Source organism: Notolabrus celidotus, chromosome 14 (genome assembly GCF_009762535.1).
Source record: "Notolabrus celidotus isolate fNotCel1 chromosome 14, fNotCel1.pri, whole genome shotgun sequence".
Lineage (NCBI taxonomy): Eukaryota > Metazoa > Chordata > Actinopteri > Labriformes > Labridae > Notolabrus > Notolabrus celidotus.
The window spans coordinates 17,938,306-17,958,077 of record NC_048285.1 but is presented as its reverse complement, the minus strand read 5'-3'; the positions used below and the strand labels follow the sequence as shown (position 1 = coordinate 17,958,077).

At 39.4% G+C, this 19,772-nt stretch overlaps 1 protein-coding gene across 4 annotated transcripts in view; it reads left to right on the top strand.

Annotated features, from left to right (window-relative positions):
- Positions 1-19,772, top strand: part of mcamb (melanoma cell adhesion molecule b) — a 44,962-nt gene that overhangs the window by 19,089 nt on the left and 6,101 nt on the right. For 2 of the 4 annotated variants that reach the window (XM_034701311.1, XM_034701310.1), the window contains exons 2-13: positions 9,170-9,294; positions 11,034-11,262; positions 12,124-12,194; positions 12,289-12,376; positions 12,513-12,692; positions 15,691-15,821; positions 15,951-16,086; positions 16,182-16,297; positions 17,178-17,319; positions 17,570-17,697; positions 18,485-18,626; positions 18,964-19,059. In XM_034701311.1, coding sequence (XP_034557202.1) covers positions 9,170-9,294; positions 11,034-11,262; positions 12,124-12,194; positions 12,289-12,376; positions 12,513-12,692; positions 15,691-15,821; positions 15,951-16,086; positions 16,182-16,297; positions 17,178-17,319; positions 17,570-17,697; positions 18,485-18,626; positions 18,964-19,059 — 1,584 coding nt within the window. The remainder of the gene's footprint in view (positions 1-9,169; positions 9,295-11,033; positions 11,263-12,123; positions 12,195-12,288; positions 12,377-12,512; positions 12,693-15,690; positions 15,822-15,950; positions 16,087-16,181; positions 16,298-17,177; positions 17,320-17,569; positions 17,698-18,484; positions 18,627-18,963; positions 19,060-19,772) is intronic. The other 2 variants (XM_034701313.1, XM_034701312.1) reach the window with 1 other exon arrangement.

Sequence of the window (19,772 nt, the reverse complement as noted above, 5' to 3'; positions counted from 1 at the left end):
CCCATCATGTGAACGCGCTCAGGGTAATTCTGGATTGATTCAACATGTTGATAACCAGCTTCGTGTGACAGTTTAGCGAGATCTCCTTTGTTAGTTTTAGTGAAGCTGGATCAGGAGAGGATATCTAGGAAATGCTGAACTCGCTTCTAAGTATACCCCTCTGGAGTGGAAGCTTGACCATCAACTGCTGTTGACAAAGTCAACGCTCCCATGGTTTTTAGATAATTTTAAGAAACTCCAACCCGGACACTGATGTCGGTGTAAGTGAGCACCTTATAAAGAACTTTTTCAGCACCTTACTTTGCCGTCAGAAAGTCCATTCATTGATGTACTATTCGTTAGAGACATGTCATACTAAACATTATCGAGTGGACACAGCTATGGCTATAGTTTGCTCGGTCTTCCCCTTCAACAGCTAACTCTGTGTTTTGATGAGGTAGACCTATCATGTTGACTATCGATTGTGTCATTATACAATAAAAAAAACAGTGGAAGCTGAAAACTTGCTTAGAAGGCACATTTCCATTCAGCTTTTCTGGTTTTCCAATTTAACTCGAGAAAGTCTCCTCTTTTTTCCTTCCTTTGAGTTTCCGATTTCCTCTGTATTCATAAAGGTGTTCCCTGCTGTGTCCATAGTGAATGGAATGTCGTCATCTCTGTCAGAATCATTGTTTCTGTCAGAATCCCTCATCTTTAAGTTTGGTTGTATTTTTGTTCCTTTCAAAGCTGGCAGAACCGATCTTCTGATCAGTGAGCTGCAGTCGGAAAGAAAACGGGAAAAAGTATGAACCATGAATAGTGTAAAAATGAATGTGCTACATTTTTGTAATCATTTAATAATTAAATTGTTTACATTTGTAGTTATAGAAACTGCAGACACTACAGGGTTCCCATGCGTCCTGGAAAAACTGGAAAACCAGGAAAACAGTTGACCAGTTTTCCAGTACTGGAAAACACCTGGAAAATGGGAGGAAAAGTAAAATGTCCTGGAAAATCACGGATTGTCCTGGAAAATTATTCCAACATGACTGTGTGTGATCTAACAAGGTTAAAAAAACACATCCCCATTCAACATTTGTGGCCATGTTTGTCATTCAGATCTATTTAGGTCAATTTATGCACTGATCCTCTGATTATTATTATTATTTATTTATTTCAGTAAGGCAGCTTCCAGATTCCTTTGCTGGTTCTTTTGTTTTTTCTTAGCTAATTATATATTTTTTTAAGAAAAGAGAAAGCTGAGATGAGAGTTGCCCATCATTGTTGCTTGGTTGCACTAACAAAGTGAAGTGCTGTACATCTGCGGTTGCATTGTTCTATAATCAATTTGCAATAATTTTTAAGCATGTAAGAGATGATTTCATCTGTAGCCATAGACTGCATGCCTTTAATGTAGACTTCCACTGAGACAAACATATTAAACTATTTAGGAACTAAATTAGGAACTAAATTTAGACTGTCATACCAGTTTGATCATCACTGAAAATGTCCTTGAAAGTGATCTCTGGAAAGAGTGGGAACCCTGCACTAAGATATAAATGGGAGTAATGCGTACTTGATTTTGACAAGGTGATCTTGCAGTTTTAATGTTTAATGCATTAGCTATTTGCATATCAAATACCTAATTCACCCAGAATGCAGTTTCTGATCATTTTACTAACCAGCTCCCATTTATTTCACATTGGAGTAAAAATTAAGACAAATCTATGTAAGTTTGGTTGGATTGTTACTATTGAACTGTTGGGCTGCTGGTTTGGCCTGGTGGTTGGACCTTGCGCCCAATGTACAGAGGCTATAGTCCTTTGAATTGGCAGCCCAGGTTTGATTCCAGCCTGCAGACCTGTCCCAAAATAGATATTTGAACTTTACTGAAGTATCACACCATGAACACTAGTTTGGTTTTGGTGAAAAGTAGAATATCTCTGTGATACAGATTATTTAAAAGCATAATAATCCAACATTTGCCAGACCATAACTGATGGAATCAGTCTGAATGAAAGTGTCTCTTTCACCAGAGTGTGAATTCAAGTTATTCATTATTCGTCATGAATCAGCGAGCTGTAGAGTGGAATGACAACATCCTGAAAATGAAAGGTTCTTTTATGTGACTTCACATCCTTTAGCTCTGAAAGAGACAAGCAATGAAGGTTGAGAAGTGCTTAATTATCAGCATTTTGATCTTCTCTCTGTATTTCTCCTCTCAGCACATTGAGTGAGAGTTGTTATCTTCAGCTTGATAACATTTTCTTCTCACTCCAAGTCACTAGAAGTGTGTTATTGACAGATAAGTGTGATAAATGTCAGAGGGCCACAGCAACTGTCAGAGATGTAAACACCCACTTCTCCACACATCACAGTCTCTAGCCTTGCCTCTGTCTTTTCCTTTATTTTTTACCATCTCATCTATTTTATCCCTTTTCTCATGTTAACTACTCCTTCATTAATATCTGTACAAAGAGCAGCCTGACTGAGGCACTGTTTTTCCCATGCTCCCTCTCTTTCTGTCTCACCCTGTCCTGGAGCAGCGCTACTATTTCTGGTTTCAGTTGGGTCAGTGGTCTGTAATTCTGCTGTATCATGTAAGCAAACAAGGCTTGATAGGCCATTGTTATTCTTAGATGTGACAGGACTGGAAGCACGTCCCTGAGCTGTCACTTCATTTCACTGTCTGCTTTGAGGTCTTCAAATAATATACTCTTTGGAGTGTATGTTGTGTTTCTATAAATGTAACATCATCTAATTTAGTTAAATTTAATACAGGCCTTGTATTTTTTTAACAAAGTTATGTCTGCTGCCACCTGTCAGCTTCTTTGCTAGTTTCATGTTGACCAAATAGTCTTGTGTAAGCAATTACAACTGACATCTTAACCACACATATAACAGACACACAGCTATTTTTGGTAACTGACCTCCCTTTATTCATCTGTAGTTATGATATTCATTCTCTTTCATTGTTTCACTATAGTAGAGCTTTGTCCTTCCCAAAGAAGACATGCCAGAAATAAATTGAACAGGAATTAGAGTCTGAGCTGGGGAATCCTTGGTATGTAAATATGAATACCTTAAAGTCTACCTCATGATAGACGAAACAGGCTATATACAGACTGTGTAATGCTTACAAAACTGACCTGCCTACTTCCTTTTATAGATAGAAGAAGTATGCAGTTTATTAGCCAAACTAGTGAATGAAACAGCAGAGTAGGAAGTGTGTCATGTGACATTTTTAACAATGTTATAGTGTGCTCAGTGTCAGAGTCTCAAGTTCAGGTCAAAAGTCAGATAAGGCTTAGAGACCTTTATGTGTGTGAGTGTTGTGTCTGTACCAGATCTTGTTCCACATGGGCTCATCCCCACAGACAGACTGAAGGATCTGATGTTGTGTCTGCTGACCTTTGACCTCAGTGATCACCCTGTCAGTGGCTGCTGCTGCTTTGATCTGAGTCTTTATTCATCAGATTTGAGAAAGTGCTTTTTTTCCCCACAGGCAGCAGAACTAAGGAAATCAGTGTCAGACTGTCCATTCATACGTAAGATATCTTGACAGCTTGTGTCCTGGTTGACCTGAAACTTTGTATTGACTGGTTTTCACATTTTGTTGCTGAACATCATTGAATCATAGAGAAACATGCCAATGTGACTTGAAGTCATAAACATAAAACAGTTCACTTGTAAATAACCTCTGATGCAGCCCTTTGATTTTAAAGCCACAAAATTAGTTAAATGAAGACCTCTGTATAGTCATGGGGTTCCAGTTTGTTGATTTGTAAACAGACACGAGAAATATATGAGAAAATATTGAAGAGGAAAGTAAAAAGGAGAGACATTTTAACATTTTGAGTTTCCAGCAATCGTTGTGGTGCTGTTGTCTGCAGCCAGTCCATTACAACAATCTGGTTTGAATGGCAGCTAACGTGATGAAGGTGGACATCTTCTCCTCTCCCTCACAGATGGCCATCTGTGGACTGGGCTGTCTGCCAGAGCAGACAGAGGGAGGGCAGGTCGACTGTCAGCTAAACTGTCATGGTTAGAAAGTCAGAGCAGATTCCAGCCTTTGAACAAACACATGCCACATCTCATTGGTCTACTGTACCTGTCAGAGAGACGTCTGGAGTTGTCTGTTTGAGTTATACCATCATAAAAGTTTAAAAATAACTAATACTGATTTAAGACTCTTACATGACTGTTGAGGTTTGTGTTTATGAGCTTTTCTGTAAATGTTCTCACAGTAAAATTACTAAAAGTGGAGTTTTTCCAGATTTGGAAAAGAATCCACAAAGGCTGAGAGCCTGGCAGGAAGTATTGTTATCATGTCTCCCAACAGACACACTGATTGTGTATCCTGACAAAAGGCTTTGACTTCAGTGTAGACAAAACAATGTCTTTGATATGACTTCCCCCAGAGATTATCTTATCCTTTGTGCATCTGCTCTCCTTTTATAACGTCTGTATTGGGGGGCTTATTTTCTCTTATCTTCAAGTGAACCTAATACGCTGCCTTTGAGTACAGTCTTCCTCTCTGTGAAGTGTTCGGGGGAAAAGCTAAAGTACATCAGTTTTTTTCTGGTGCTGAGAGATCACCTGCAGCCTCCTTGAAGTTTTATTGTCAACAGTGTTGACACTTTAATCTGTGTGTGTGTGTGTGTGTGTGTGTGTGTGATCCAGATTCAAATAGCCTCATAAATCAAACCAAGATGTCTCCTAACTGCTGTGTTTCATTGGTATGTTTTATCTGTATCTGTGGCTTTATTAGTGTTATTAAAAAGGTTTACATTGTCTGTAATACGAGAATCCATTTCATAAAGCTCCAATGTTTCTGCCTTTCATAAACATATATTTCAAATTGTATTAAAAAAATCAAACTGTATTCATATCAGCTTGATGAACATCATTTCAGTTTTTATTGCTTTTAGTTACTGGCGCATTCAAACATCAGAACCAATGTTTAAAGGAGCAGTTCAACATTGTTGGAATGCTGCTTTTCATAATGCAGTATTATGAGGAAGTCAATACCAATGACATGTCTATAATGGAGCAGACAGATGGCATTTATTCAGCTTAGCTTAGCATAGCATAGCATAGCATAAAGATTCAAAGCAGTTATAACAAGCAGGTTGCCTCGCTTTTTCCAAATCAAACAAAAATATGAATGTCTACTATTTTTTTTCTTAATACAAAAAAACATTGAGCTATCTTTTTACTTGTCACTTTAACGTGCCTAGCAACCAGTGCAGACTCAACTTGGTGAGATGAAACAAGTGATTGTGAAATGCCCTTTTCTGACATCCTGTAACCAAGATTAACAGATTAACTGGGTGCATTGGTTTTTCTGAGTGGTTCATACCACTGGTTGTATATAAAGACGGATTAGGCATCTCTGCCTGCATCCGTTATACACAAGTGACGCCAGAGTATCCCCTGGAAGAGGCTCAGATGTTTTGCATTGGTGATGCTTTGAGAGTTTTGCAGTGGGAATTGACTGATGGAGCGCCATTCAGCCCATTATGCTAACAAAATACACTTAAGAAGGGAAAGGTAAAGACGTACAGTGCCACAGAGCTTTCAGTCACGATGTCAAACACCTTTTTATAACATTGAATAATTAACTACAACTAAACCTCTTACAAAAATAGACTTTTTGAATGTAAATCAGCATGATAAGAACTGACAACAATGACAGAAACTATGTTAGAGAAAAACGTCTTTGACATGCATTTTGATTTTATTGTTTGACTCGTGTCTGATAAGTTAGCATGAAGGATGTTGGCTTTATGACTTGTACAACCACCAGTCAGTAGGGGGATCTTCAAATGTTATATCTTAACAGGAGCTGTCATGTTGTCCAGCTATTGATCCAGGCTGTGGTTCAGATAGATGCTTTTGGTTAATGTCACTACAAACAAAAGCTATGTATTTAAAGGCACACTCAGTTCTTAAGTTTTTGCTGTGGTCTAAGTGTTTTCTTTTCTCCTCTTTTTCAATCAGTATTTCAAATGTTTTGATCACACACATGAACACACTAATACCTGAGGTCCTATTCTACTTTCAGATATATAAGTAGCACCACATCAGAGTAATGGCTACTGCATTGGCTGCCACAGTATGCTCCACTTGCCACAGGGTAAGGGTCAGCAGCAGGTAGTTACTACAGTGAACACAGCACATTCCCCTTCTGGTGGAAAATCACACACTCAGCATGTGAAGTTGTTATCTCAGGGTCACACACACTCTCCTCAGGGGAAGAATATTGTTTGCAGAGAGGAGCTCAGAAAGGTTGAGAAGCGCAGCGTGTTGCTGTCAGCAGGCAACGCTTAGCTTTATTCTGTCACACTGATTTAGGACTATTATCCAATGTGCACGTACTCCAATACCTGCTCTCTTCACCTCAGAAAGGATCGATGTGAAGCCTTGGAGTGCCAGCTTCTCAGATTGATTCACTGTGAGGATAAATACTGGTTAAATTACTAATTAGATTTGATTGAGAGCCCCACAAGCTAACAGACTCCAGCCGTCAGACACAGGAGGTGGAAAGTGTTTATAAAACATTTAGGCTGAAAATTCAGGCTGTAGACTTTCATCAAACCACCTTCTGACTGTAGGTGAGTGCCCAGGTGGGGGATGGGATACTGGGAGTGAGTCAGCGTTGTCCTAACATCGCTAATGGCCAGGAAATGTCTATGTTGGACAGACTAATTGAATTTCTTTAACAGGAAAGCATCCTGCAGGTCCATTAGCCGTTGGTAAACAGCAACACACAGCAGAGGGGAAAAGGGGGGGATGCAGGGAGGGAGTTTGAGAGGTGAAGACAGAAAAGAGGGAGGGATATTTATTATTGAAGCAGCTCAAAGTACAGTCAGAGGAGTTGTTTGGATTTGCTTTTTGTTTGTTTGGGGTAAGTGTTTGTTATCAGGGCAGATGATGATAGAATGAATCACTGGAGGAAGCTGGGATGTTCTCCTGTAACCATCTCATGATCAGGCAGCGTGATGGTTATTCCCTTTTCCTGCAGGAATATGCATCAAGTTTCTTTTTATTCTGGATGAATTGTTTTTTAACGCAATAGGAAGGTGCTCTCTTTTCCATCTGACAAACTTGCTCAATGAACCTCTCATTTTTGTTGACATGTAAAAAAAACAACATTATTTTATAAGATTAATTGTAGTCCCTTGTTTTTAGGAATGACATTTACAAGAGGCGGCTACCATACAACTTTTAAAGATAGACTATAAACACAAACTATTTAAAGATATTCTTTTATCCTGAAATTTCAAATTTACCATTCATCAGAAGCGCATTACAGATCAACTGTCTTTGTTGAGTTAATTAAAGCTGCAGAAAATATGAAGTTTTGTTCCCTAGGGCTTAATCAAGTCAGAAGAAAGGTCAGTGCAGGACAGATGAACCTCATTTACATTCCTCTGAGTTGAAGAAACCCTGATATTTCCTGCCATCACGTCATTCGGCACTTTAAGAAGAATCTTCACAAATACAATAGGCAGATAATCAGACAAGGCTCAATCAAACATGGCAGACTTGTTACCTTCAGCTACAGCTCTTAATCACATGTCACAGATATGCTAAACCCTGCAGTCTACCATGTCAGAGGGTCCCTCCTTTAGACTCTTAGGATGCTCCACAGTGAGACCCTGGAAGGGGAAAACCAGTCTTTCCTCAGACACAGATCCTTGAGGAACAGTGTAGCTACTATTCTGCCTGTAAATTGAGCCTTTCTTCCTGTGAGAGGGTGACATGGAGGAATGCAGCACATTAATGTGGACATGGGTGGGCTTCTCATTCCTGTCATAGCATCTCTCTCTTCCCTTTGACCCACCATGACTTCCTTCTCTTGCTTTTTTTTTTTTTTTTTGCCCGGATGATTCTTTTCAGTTTGTGTCAGCAGGGTGTAGAAGCTTCCTCAACACCCAGTCAATCTCGTGTTGTGATGAATGAAGCCTAATTAGTGTTTTATGTTTTGATCTCCCATGTTCTCGACAGAGCAATCCTATTCAACTGTAATTCTGCTTCTGTGCCAGCAAAGAGAGTAACAAAGACTAAAACATGTTTACCAGCCATATATAAATGCTACTTTTTAAAAACTTTTTGTTGTTGTTTTATACAAATGAAGAAATGAGGACAAGGACATTACTTTACAGTCAGTAAAGAATAGAAGGAAATGGTCTAGATTAATAAAGACAACACAGGCACAGTACACATTGTGCACAGAGGCGTTCAGATATACAGGAAGAAATAGTTTAGAGTCTTTATGGTAGTACCAATCCCTTTTTTCCCCAGAATTAGTCCCTCTTCTCCTCTTAAAGCCAAAGAGTAAAAGTCATATTCTCCATACTGGGAATAGAGTGCATGATGTTTGTAAGTAGTTTCATGGTGGGAGGCTTCCCCTGAAGCCAACATTTATACATTTTTTTTATACTTGCAGACGTAAAAATCTTCTAAAGGTGAATGTCCCTTTTACCGAGGATTTAAGGATTTTTTCTAAGGTACAGAGAGGTGAAAGAAGAATCAAATGTCATATCCAAAATCTCTGGGATTAAAGGCTCAAGAATCAGGCAACACAGAAAAACATAGTTAGGGGGAACCTGCTCCACACTCTGTCCAACATTAACATTGTGAACCATTTGATTTGGACTTCAGATTAGGGGTAAAAAAAAAGACAAAAAACAGTCCTCCTATAGTAATCCCGCTTGAAGAAAGAATTTGTGGATGTTGATTGAGTTTGCTAAATTTGAAGCCAAACTTCCTCTGATATGACTTTGCTAGCTTTTTTGTATGTAGCTTGTTGTAATGTTATCCTTCAGGGTGAATCATTTGTTTTACCAATCATGCTTTTAATGTCCTTTGGATTATAAACCTGTATGAATTAGGGTTGAACTGATTGTTTTTTCAGGGCCGATACCGATCTTTAGTAGTCCATAAGACATATAACAGATATTTTGAACCAATATGCATTAACAGTAAAAATGAAAAGCTTTCTGTCAAAATTAAGAATTTGAATGATCACAAACTACAACCCAAATCTTTGTCGAAACGTGTTTAACAAATGTCTGGTTCATAAAACCAGCATAGCAATCTATATTTCAATGTCTAACTATTCAACAGAAGTTAATGTCTTGCTTTGCCCACTGTATACTCAAATACTGTCTCTGTGTTTTAGTGTGGGCCGACATGGAGGTGAGCATGGAGGACAGAGTGGAGGTTTTCAGAGGAGACACAGCTCAGATCAACTGCATGTTCCCATCAACTGAAGGCAACGGCAGCACAATGATACAGTGGTTCTACGTAAGTTCCTGATGCACACAGACATAGGCTGCATCTCAAAGCTCCTGACTTCGGTCTCCTCTCTCCTCCATTGAACTGGAAGTAGTTACTGACCCGCCATATGAAGTGGCATCCCAAAGCTCTTAATGCTGCTCGGAGGACAGAGGAGAGAGGACGGAGGAGACTGAGTGGAGGATCGATGAGCGACGAAACATGGGTACAGACTTTGTGGAAGTCTTTTCACTGACAGAAACGCCCCCTTATCAAATACCACGCCCAGACTTCTCTGAAACTTAACATCACCTGAGTTTAATAACGGCGAAGAGACAAACTTTAAAACAGTCACTAAGGATGACCTGAGACAGGTCATAAACATACGTCGGTTTCTACACAGTGGGTGTTTGATGAGCTGAGTTGATGTGAGTTTTAAACACAAAATACTGAACCCAAAGTCATAAATTAATATAACAGAGGATGGATTATGTTATATCTAGGGATGCACCGATCCTACTTTTTAGGTCCCGATACCGATATTGATACCTGGGCTTTGTATCTGCCGATACTGATACTAGCCGATCCGATCCTGGTATCGATTTAACAATCTCTTTTCCTTAATGTGAGGATAGAATCATGTTTTGGCAACTTCAGGCTTTGGCTTTTCTGACTTGATGGTGAACTGTACCTGGGTTCCAAGTGCTAGACCAGAGGCTGAAATCCCTTAATTTCAAGGATGTGGAACAATTAAATCCAATAACTTGTCCGTTTTGTCACACTTTGAATCCATTAATAGAAGGTTTCTTCTCCTCTGTAGTTATCTTCCATCATGCTCCACCGGGCAAAAATGCACAGACCAGCCGGTGCTGATGATGTAGGAGACGCACATGGCTGTTGTAAACACAGAAAAGGATAGAACTGAGATGAATAGATCTGCTATATGGATCAGCACTATATATCGGCCCTTTGAGACCAATATCCGATCTAGCTTTTTGAGTCCGATCTAGCCGATATCCGATACCAGGATTGGATCGGTGCATCCCTAGTTATATCTGATTGTTTATTTCAGATTTACTGTGTAATGAAATAGATTAATAGAGTCTAATATCATAGATAGAATATATATTCATGATCAGTTATTTTTCCTGTTAGTTTCCCCGTTTGTTCTCGTTTTCCTCATGAAGAGAAGTCTGATAGTAAAGTTTGTTTGTTAGTAAAAACACTTGTTATATTTCCTGTCAGGTTAAAAAAGTTTCATATGAGGCTGATCATTAATGAGCACTGGGTTTGAAATGAGTTGCATGATTTCTATTTCCCCTTAACTTTATAAATAATTTAATAATGAGGCATTTTACCGGTAAATCGATCCGTGATGCTTCAGGACAGAATAAACAGAGAGCAGATTCTGTTCATGTGCAGGTGTTTGTTAAACAGGTAAAGCACAGAGACAGAGCTCTGTTACTGTTTATATTTATCAGAGTTATTACAGTGAACATGTGTGCAGACACAAACAGCTGTTAAAGCCGTCATCACAAACTGACGTCGCTTCACGTGACGCTCCGGAGGAGAGGACGTCTCATGTCTCTTAAAAGAAATCTCCTTGTTTCCTCTAAACTCTCATTTCATTTCCTTGCATCTCTGGTGGGCGGGACTAAGACGCGAGTGAACGACGCGAGGGTAGAACTTTAGAGCTTTGAGATGCAGCCTTAGATAGGTATAATGTGTGCATGTATGCAGTGATTCATGTGTTTGAACTCTGATTTTAGGTGACACGGACGGGAGAGAAGCAGAGAATCTACTTTCAGGACTCAACTGGGAAGGTTGTAGACAAAGCCACACCCTTCACAGAGCGAATCAGTGTGAATGGAACTGGAGCCGACAAACAGGTGGTGCTGACCATCAGGGATGTGCAGCTTGCAGATGAACTGGAATTTATCTGTGTCATAGGTCTGACAAATGGGCCTGCAGAGGGACGCACAAAGCTGAAAGTGTTCAGTAAGTGGTTTTTATGTGACAACAGAGAAACTAGCACTCTGCACAGCCCACATGTTGAAGACTTCACTAACAGCACCAGGTTTCAAGTTAACAACTGAAAACAACTACAATGTGTACTCTTTTCAAACAACTCGGCTTCAACTCAAACTACACTCTAATATACAAATTATGTATTCACTTAAAGCTGGAGTTGGTAGTCAGATTTAGATATAAATATGTTCTTTATGTCCCGATGGCAATCAATACATAATGTGTTCCTAAAAAAGAGCGGAAAAAAGACGTTATCTACAGCCGGAGTAAACCTGGGAAAACACCAACCAATCACCGTTTTTTGGGTCCAAAATTTTAAACCAATCAAATCCTGTCCTGCTGTTCTGCCCGCGTCATGCGCATACATTTCCCCAGCTTGCACTCCTCCGAGTCCCTGTCCCCCTGCCCCTCTTGCTCCACCTCGGGCCTGTCCCCTCTGACCTGATGAGGTGCTTTGCTCAGGACTGTAGTCCGGATCAGAGTTTAAAAAGTTAGATGGAGTCCTGAGGACATGCTACATTCAAATTCATGCTGGTTTTCCGAGACTACCAACCCTAGCTTTAACTTTAACTGTTGATTTTAACTGCTGAGTGAATGCCCCTCAAATTTCATATATTTTAAAGCATTTTAATGCTAAAAATGTAGACAAGTTGTAGACAACTTCCAAAAATTATACAGGTTTTTGAATATTTTATTTTTTCTGCAAAATCCAATGACAACAAAGCTCTTAGAAACGGTCTTTGACTGCAAATGGTCAGCTGCCAGAACTCATAGTTTCAATAGAGAGCTCAGCCTTTTCTGGTAATGACAAAGTTCTTGATTCCTTTGCAGAAACACCCGACCCTCCAACCATCGAGGTAGTGCAAACAGGGATCTCAGTCAATGAAGATGGCCCATCCAGGGTAAACAAGCTTTGAAGAACATTAGGTTTAAACAAAGATAAATAATTGTCAGACTACTGTGTGATTCTTTCTGTATTTTTCTACTGTCTGTCAGGTTGGGAGCTGCGAGGTTAGGAATGGATTTCCCAAGCCAAATATCACATGGTACAGAAACAACACGCCACTACGTGGAATCCCAGGCGGTGAGACTGACTTCTCCACCTTAGAAGCACTTCTGTCCTGCTTGAGCTTGTTTCATTTTGTTTTAATGTATTTTCTTCATATTCCTCCCTTCTCTTCCTCTGTGTTGTATGTTTACAAACATTTCATGTCTTTCAGTGGTTGAAGTAGTGCCAAGTTCCACCAGTGAATCCAGCCGTCTGATCTCAGTGAAGAGTGAGCTGAACTTGAAAGTGATGAAGGAGGACAAAGACGATATGTTCTACTGTGAGGTCACATACTTTGTTCCTGCAGGAACCAGGATGACAGAGACCGACAAGGTCCAAATCACTGTGTACTGTGAGTTTCACACTGAGGCAGTGTCATGTTGTTTCACAGGGTTTTGTTACCTGGCTGCAGTATTCATTTTTGGTCGTAAGGCCAAACCTGCACTTGACCTTTCAGTCCAATCTTAAAGTGTTTGTTGGGATGGCAGTTAGGGGTCTCTGCAGAAAAGTTTCTTCACACAAAACTCGAAAAGCTATTTCTTAACGGATCAGCCTTTGTGCTCATGAGGTAATTCAAAAACAGGAAGCTGACCATCGCAACAGGAAGACTGCTGGCACAAAGTTCACCGAGTTGGAAGCAAACTATTGTCTAAAACATTGTTTGTTGTACAATCTAGACATTCCTCAACCCATTGATGATTATCCACTAAATGAAGTACTTTAGGGAAAGCACCGCAGATTATTTTTCACACTTTCTGTGGCAAAACTAGCTGTGGGAACTGTTAATACACCTTATACACCTAATATACCTAATATACCTTAGTTTTGAGTTCAACATTTGATTTAAATTCTCCCATTATTTGAGATTTAGTCATCTCTGTAACATACCACATTCATGTTTATATAAGGGCGGGCAGTTTATTATAGTTTACAAAAAAAACCAAACTGGTGCTGTAGCTCCACATTAAGTGAAATTAGAGTAGAGAAATATTACATAGACTCCATACTCAATACTTCAGTGTCTGTTTCAGAGTGTCGAAACACACATGAGTACGAGCTGTTTCTACTAAATGTTGAAAGTAAATAAGTGTGTCATCAGTCATTGTATGAAACAATTACTGCTACATTGTTACTCTTACTCTTACACCCAATGCAGAAACAGCATCTATCATCACTCTCTCTCTCTTAATCTCATCTATCCCTCTTTCCAACTCCAACTCGGTTGAGGCAGATGCCTGTCTAACATTAGTCTGGTTCTGCTCCATGTTTCTGCCTGTTAAAAGGATTTTTTTCCTCGCCACTGTCACTAGCTAAATACTGCGAGATGCAATGCTCATGGTGGATTAAGATGAGATAAGACTGAGTCTTATCCTGTTTTGGTGTTGGGTCTTTGTTAATAATTTAACATTGAGTATGATCTAGACCAGGGGTTCCCAAACTTTTTAGCCCGCGACCTCCAAAATATAGATGCCAAAGACTTGTGACCCCCTTGAAGTGGTTAAATGTTGCTTCATCCTTCAAAATGAGTTTACCTACATGCACATGTGGCTGTGTTTCCTGTGCTGTTGTGAATTAACCTGATGTAACCAAGCGGCAACCTCTGGTCTAAAAATATGAGTCAATGCGGAAGTGTTAAAAGCTGCAGTTCATCGAGGATCCGCTTGAGGCTGGCTCCGGAAGTACCGGAAGTCACATACACATGAATGGGGAAAAGACGATCTTTGCAGCATTAATAAACATGTTTACAGCCTGGTACAAAAGATGAGTGTAGTCTGAATAGCTCATTTCTCGACGTCCTCTCACTGTGAGGGGGGTGAATTTTTTTCTAATTCGGCAATTTCAAAGATTTTGAGATTACCAGTCTTCCAATGAGAGGCACAGCTGCCTGTGGGAACACTGCAGCTGTTGGCTAGGAGGCTCAAAGCCCGCCTCTTTACGTCACACTGGCTCGACAGAAACAATATGGCTGCCGCAGCCGATTGGTCTCAAAACAGCTCTTCAGAAAAAGATGGGTGACGTCACGGATACTACATCCATATTTTTTACAGTCTATGGATGTAACTGATACTTTTGTTAATTAACTGTTAGCTAACCCCAACCCTAACTTTAAGCGTCATCTGGCAACAGAGAAAGGCAGAAAACTAATGAAATTTACTTATTTGCAGGGTTTTATTTCAAATGTAACTACAATTTTTGTCTATACTTTACAATAATGGGCAAGATAAGCAAATTTAGATTACTTAAAAAATAATAATAATAATCTGGAAGACATTTCTCAACCCACACTTTGGAAACCCCTGCTCTAAGTTATAGTACAAGAGCACTATGGTGAAGCAAGTGCAGCATTTATTTGAATAAAATATCAAAAATTTAAGATTATAAAGCACATTTCATTGAATTCATTTGACTCCTGAATCAAGATTACATATGAATACATTATTAATGTATTAATACATTATTAATATGTCATTATTAATATGTCATTAAAACAGTTTTGGAAATTTTAACATCTGCGTTGGTACACAAACCTGCTGTCCTTGCTGATCTTGACCATGTGTCATGCAGTAAATAAATATCTACTACCAGATGAGTCAGTCAGAGATGCAGAGGGACAGAGCGTCAGAATGTGACAAGGATCAGTGAGGTATTCTATAGGCCAGGGGTTCCCAAACTTTTCAGCCCACGACCCCCAGAATATAGGTGCCAAAGACTCACGACCCCCACTGTCCCTCAAAGGGATTTAATGTGGCTTCATTTAGCTGGTCTGCAGAAAAACAGCCTACCTGTATAAGCATGTCTGTGTTTCCTGTGCCGTTATGAATTAACCTACTGCTACTGATGCTTTTGATAATTAACTGTTCACTAACCCTAAACTTAGGAGTCATCAGGCAAAAAGAAAGTCAGAAAACTCATTATATTTTCTATTTTCAAGGTTTTATTGCAAGGTTAGCTACTATTTTTGTCTATATTTTTTTCTATAATGGGTAAAAAGGAACAATTTTAGATAACTTAAAAAAAAATAAAAAATTCTGGAAGATATCTCACAACCCCCCATTTGTGTCTCGCGACCCCCCAGGGGGTCCTGACCCCCGCTTTGGGAACCCCTGGTCTAGATCTTCTATGTCTGTAAAAGCATCTTGAGATTACGTTTATTGTCATTATGCGCTATACACATAAAGATTGATTGATTGATTGAAACAGTCCCACAGTGGGTTTCTTTTTTATTGGCTGTAGGAAATCAACAGAAACCTCTGTAGTTGGAGATTTAGCAGTTTGCTGCAGAGGTAGTTTGCTAATACATGTGAAGGCTACAGCTAAGTTCAGGTTTGTAACTCTTCTCTTTCTTTCAGACCCTCCCACAGACGTCCAGGTTTGGGTAGAGTCCCCAAAAGGAGCAATCAAAGAGGGGGACACAATCGAGCTTCATTGTCGTGACAATGGGAATCCTCCATCCTCTGTTATTTCATTCAAGCATGTGGATGTAAGAAACTCAATCCCCCATTTGCCAGTTTCCACATTCTCAGTGTTTTATGAGCACTTTAAAGACTGCTTGCACACGTAGAGTTAGAATTAAATATTTATGTGTTGGTCTCATTACTTTGTTTTGCAGAGTGACGTGTCTGTGGAAGCCAATGTGTTTTTGCTGGAAAATGTGACACGTCTGAACAGCGGAGTTTATGAATGCACTTCTTATGACACAGAAACCTTCGATCCTACCAGTGGAGAAACCTCTGTGTTTGTGAACTGTAAGGAAACTGCACTGAAAAGATTTGTGATCTTTAAGAACAGGTATATTTCAGCAGCAATGTAACGGTTTTATTGCTCTCCCTGCTCTGTCTAGTTCTTGATTCTGCTGTGGTGCTGCCTAAAGACTCCGTTCTTGTGGCTCAAGGAGGGGCGCTTGAGGCCACCTGCAATGCCATGTCCACCCTGAAGACAGAAACGGCCTGGTTTAAGGTAACATACACTTACAGAGCATAAATGACACAAGCAGGAACATTGTTTTGTCTCTAAATTACATCATGATTATTTAACCTGCATTTGGGAAACTGTCACTACCTGTGTAGTGTGCAAAAATTAACTATGTGAAAACATTTAAGACAGGCAAGAGCAGAATTAATTACATTCTTGTCTTTTTAGTTGGTCAGTGTGACAGATTATTTGATCATAAAGTGCTTTAGGTGCCAATTGGTTATTGCTTCTTTCTGCAGCAAATGTGGACTCTTTCTCAGACAGTGTAGACGGTGATTTGTTTAAAGCGTATAAGTGCAGAAGCTAGTGTTGAGCATAAATACACAGGTGATTTATTTGGTATAAAGCTTCTGACTCAAGGCTGATAGATGATAATGGTTTCATGTTCACTGAAATAAGTAAAATAATCAGCCTTTTCACGCTTCTGCATGTTGAGAGGAAAACTCTCATCAAAGTTGCAGAAGAAAATATGAAAGAAGACTCAGAAAGTAAATTCCTTTGTGAAAGTAGTGGCTTACATTTAGAGGGTGAAGGCTATTTTCTTCCAACACAGGAAATGATCATGCAGATGATAGAGAGAGTCCAACATTGTGTAGAGCCAGTGCAAAAGACAGGCCATTAAGCAGTAAGCTGCGATACTAAGCTGCACATCATCTGAAGTAAATGTTCAAAAACTCTTTTTATAATATTTTAGATTTGTTCTAGGAATTTTTTTCAATTTCTCTACACAAATTCATGCAGGAGGTTCATTCACGCTGTTACCTGATCCATTAAAAACAAGTTCACTGCAAGCCTTTGTATTGATCACATCTGTGTGTGCATGTCAGTATGTGTGCTAAATGTGCTTTTTGTGTCCTTGTTGTAGAATGGGAAGGAGATTTCAAAGGGCCACATTTTAACAGTGAAGGACGCTTCATTTGAGGAAGCAGGGACGTACACATGTGTGGTGACTGTTCCTGAGATTGAGGGGATGGAAACCAGCGAGAATCTTCTCATTAATGTCCAGAGTCAGTCTGATATCAGATAATATTTCAAAATACTAGTATTCTTTTGTTTCTAGTCAGAAATCAACCTATGATTATTTATTTTTTTATGTTTTCTATTAAACTACAGAAAAAATGTGTGGAACTAAATTCAGTTTAGTTCATTTATGTTGCGTAAAGGTTATTTTATTTGTGTGGAGGGTACTTTGATTAGTAACAGTTGGTGTGCTTTCCTTTTCCTTCACATTATCATTACATGTTCATCTCTCTTTAGGCCCACCGAAGATCTTGAGTCCTGACAACACAGACATAGAGGAGAGTTATGACGCGGCTGTAGAGCTGAGCTGCCATGTCAGAGGTTTCCCGACCCCCAATGTCACCTGGACCACATCAGATGGAAAGGTACAGCAAAGGGAAGCCTCATGTTCTTGTACTAGTTACAGCTGCTACAAAAAATGCCCAGACTTTTATGAGGAAAGTCAGGAGGAGAATCTTCAAATTTTGTCTGAGAGTGAATCACATATAGATTTTTAAGGATTACCAATCCCATGAGTTAAGGATTACACAACTCATAAAAGATGACCCTTTTTTGAAATTTGAAGTAAATACAGTAAATATTAAAAGAGTGAAGCAAGAGTTATTAAGTCTAAACACTGACAAACCATGTGGGAGGAATAATCTGATGCAAAGCTTCTAAAATTGTCTGCTTTTAATGTAGTACGACCTGTTTGTCACATCTTCAACACCAGCACAGCAAATAGTGTCTTCCCTTTAACATGGAAACAGGCAAAAGTTATCCCGCTGAAAAAAAAAACAGCAGAAGATTTGAGTGGCTCAAACAGCAGGCTGATTAGTCTGCTGCCAATTCATAGTAAAGTGCTGGAAAAGATGGTTTGTGAACAAATACAACATTTCTTCAAAGACAACGATTTAACTACTGACTCTCAACAAGCTTATCAAAAAGGACACTCCACAGGAACCACCCTTAATGCTGTTTTTTTTTAAATCAAAGAAATCCCAGTCTGATCAAACGTTTTGAACAACTGATTACCTGATTTATTCCAATTTCCAAATCCTTTTTTCATCTTAACAGGATTTCAAGATTCGATTTAATCTGATCTTTTGTTTTTTTTGAACGATTGGGCCCAGAGTTTAAATGATCATTTAATTCTACATGTTTTTGTTGCAGGTTCTTGAGACAGCCTCAGAAACGTTGACTGAGGATGGGATTAAGAGCATGGTCATCATCATGGTCACCTCGGACATCATTGCTTTCTGCAACGCCTCCAATGACCAGGGCATAGACGCCCTGGCCTTTAACATTAAAGCCAGTGAGTTCTTCCTGCTGCTGCTGCTAGCGTTTCCTGTCTCTGCTCTTTGTACTCCTATGCGTGTACGTCTCTTTATGTTGCTTCCCCCCTGTCTTTCCTTTTGTCCCTACCTTTCTTGTCCGGGTGGCTTTGTTGTTTATTTTTACCACGTCTGAAGGCCTTCGGCTCTGGTATGTGCTGTAATGTGTTGCCTGTCATTCTGGACATGTCAGTCAGTGTTATTGTGATTCTGGATGGGTATGCCGCAAAGCTGCGTGCGGCTGTTTAATGTGCTTCCCTCCTCCCCCAGTGTGTTAACAGGCTATGTTCTATGTTGTGTGCCTCTACCTGTTTTCAGCTGTAAACATCACCTCAGCACCAGCCACCACTACCACAACCACTACTACCACTACCACTACCACTCTCACTCCCAGTACTATTTCCTCAACCAAAGGTAAGACCACATTCCTCCCACTTCGCCCCCCACTCATGAGAATAAACTACAGTAGTTTTATAAAATTACCCTATTAAAAAAAAATATATGATGAAAAATATTATTAAGAGTGACTTCAGCTTTTAAGGCTGATTTATATGCAAGTATTTTTCTGTTGAAATGACTTCCAAAAAAATTGAACCATGGACTCAAAGCCGACTTAAAAATAGGGGAGAACAGGGTTGGTTGTCACACTTTTTACTGTTTTGATGATTGCTCATCATCAAAACATCTTTCAATAGTCATTCCTACATTAAATTGAAGCTTAAGGTGTTGGCTTGAAATGTGTATCCCTCTCATTTTCCAACTCATTGTAACAAAGAGGCAATTAACTATCAAAGACACTCTGACACATTGTGACAACCAACCCCATCACGGGGACCATCTAACAACCATCTAACAACTACTTAGCTAGCTAATAAAAATCTAAACTATAGTATTCTCCACACACTTGTAAAGGTAACACTTGTTTTGTTATAAACCCATCGTTTAAAAGCCTAGAAGAAAAATACTGAGGAGCTGAATATTTACAATTTTATATGAAAAACAAAAAGAGTCTTCTCACCTCAAGGTCAGCTGTCTTACTCCAGAGAAGACTATGTAGGTGAGCTCTGATCCTAATTCTGGAAATATCCATACTTTGTTGCTTGCTCACAGGGTCAGATGTCAGTCAG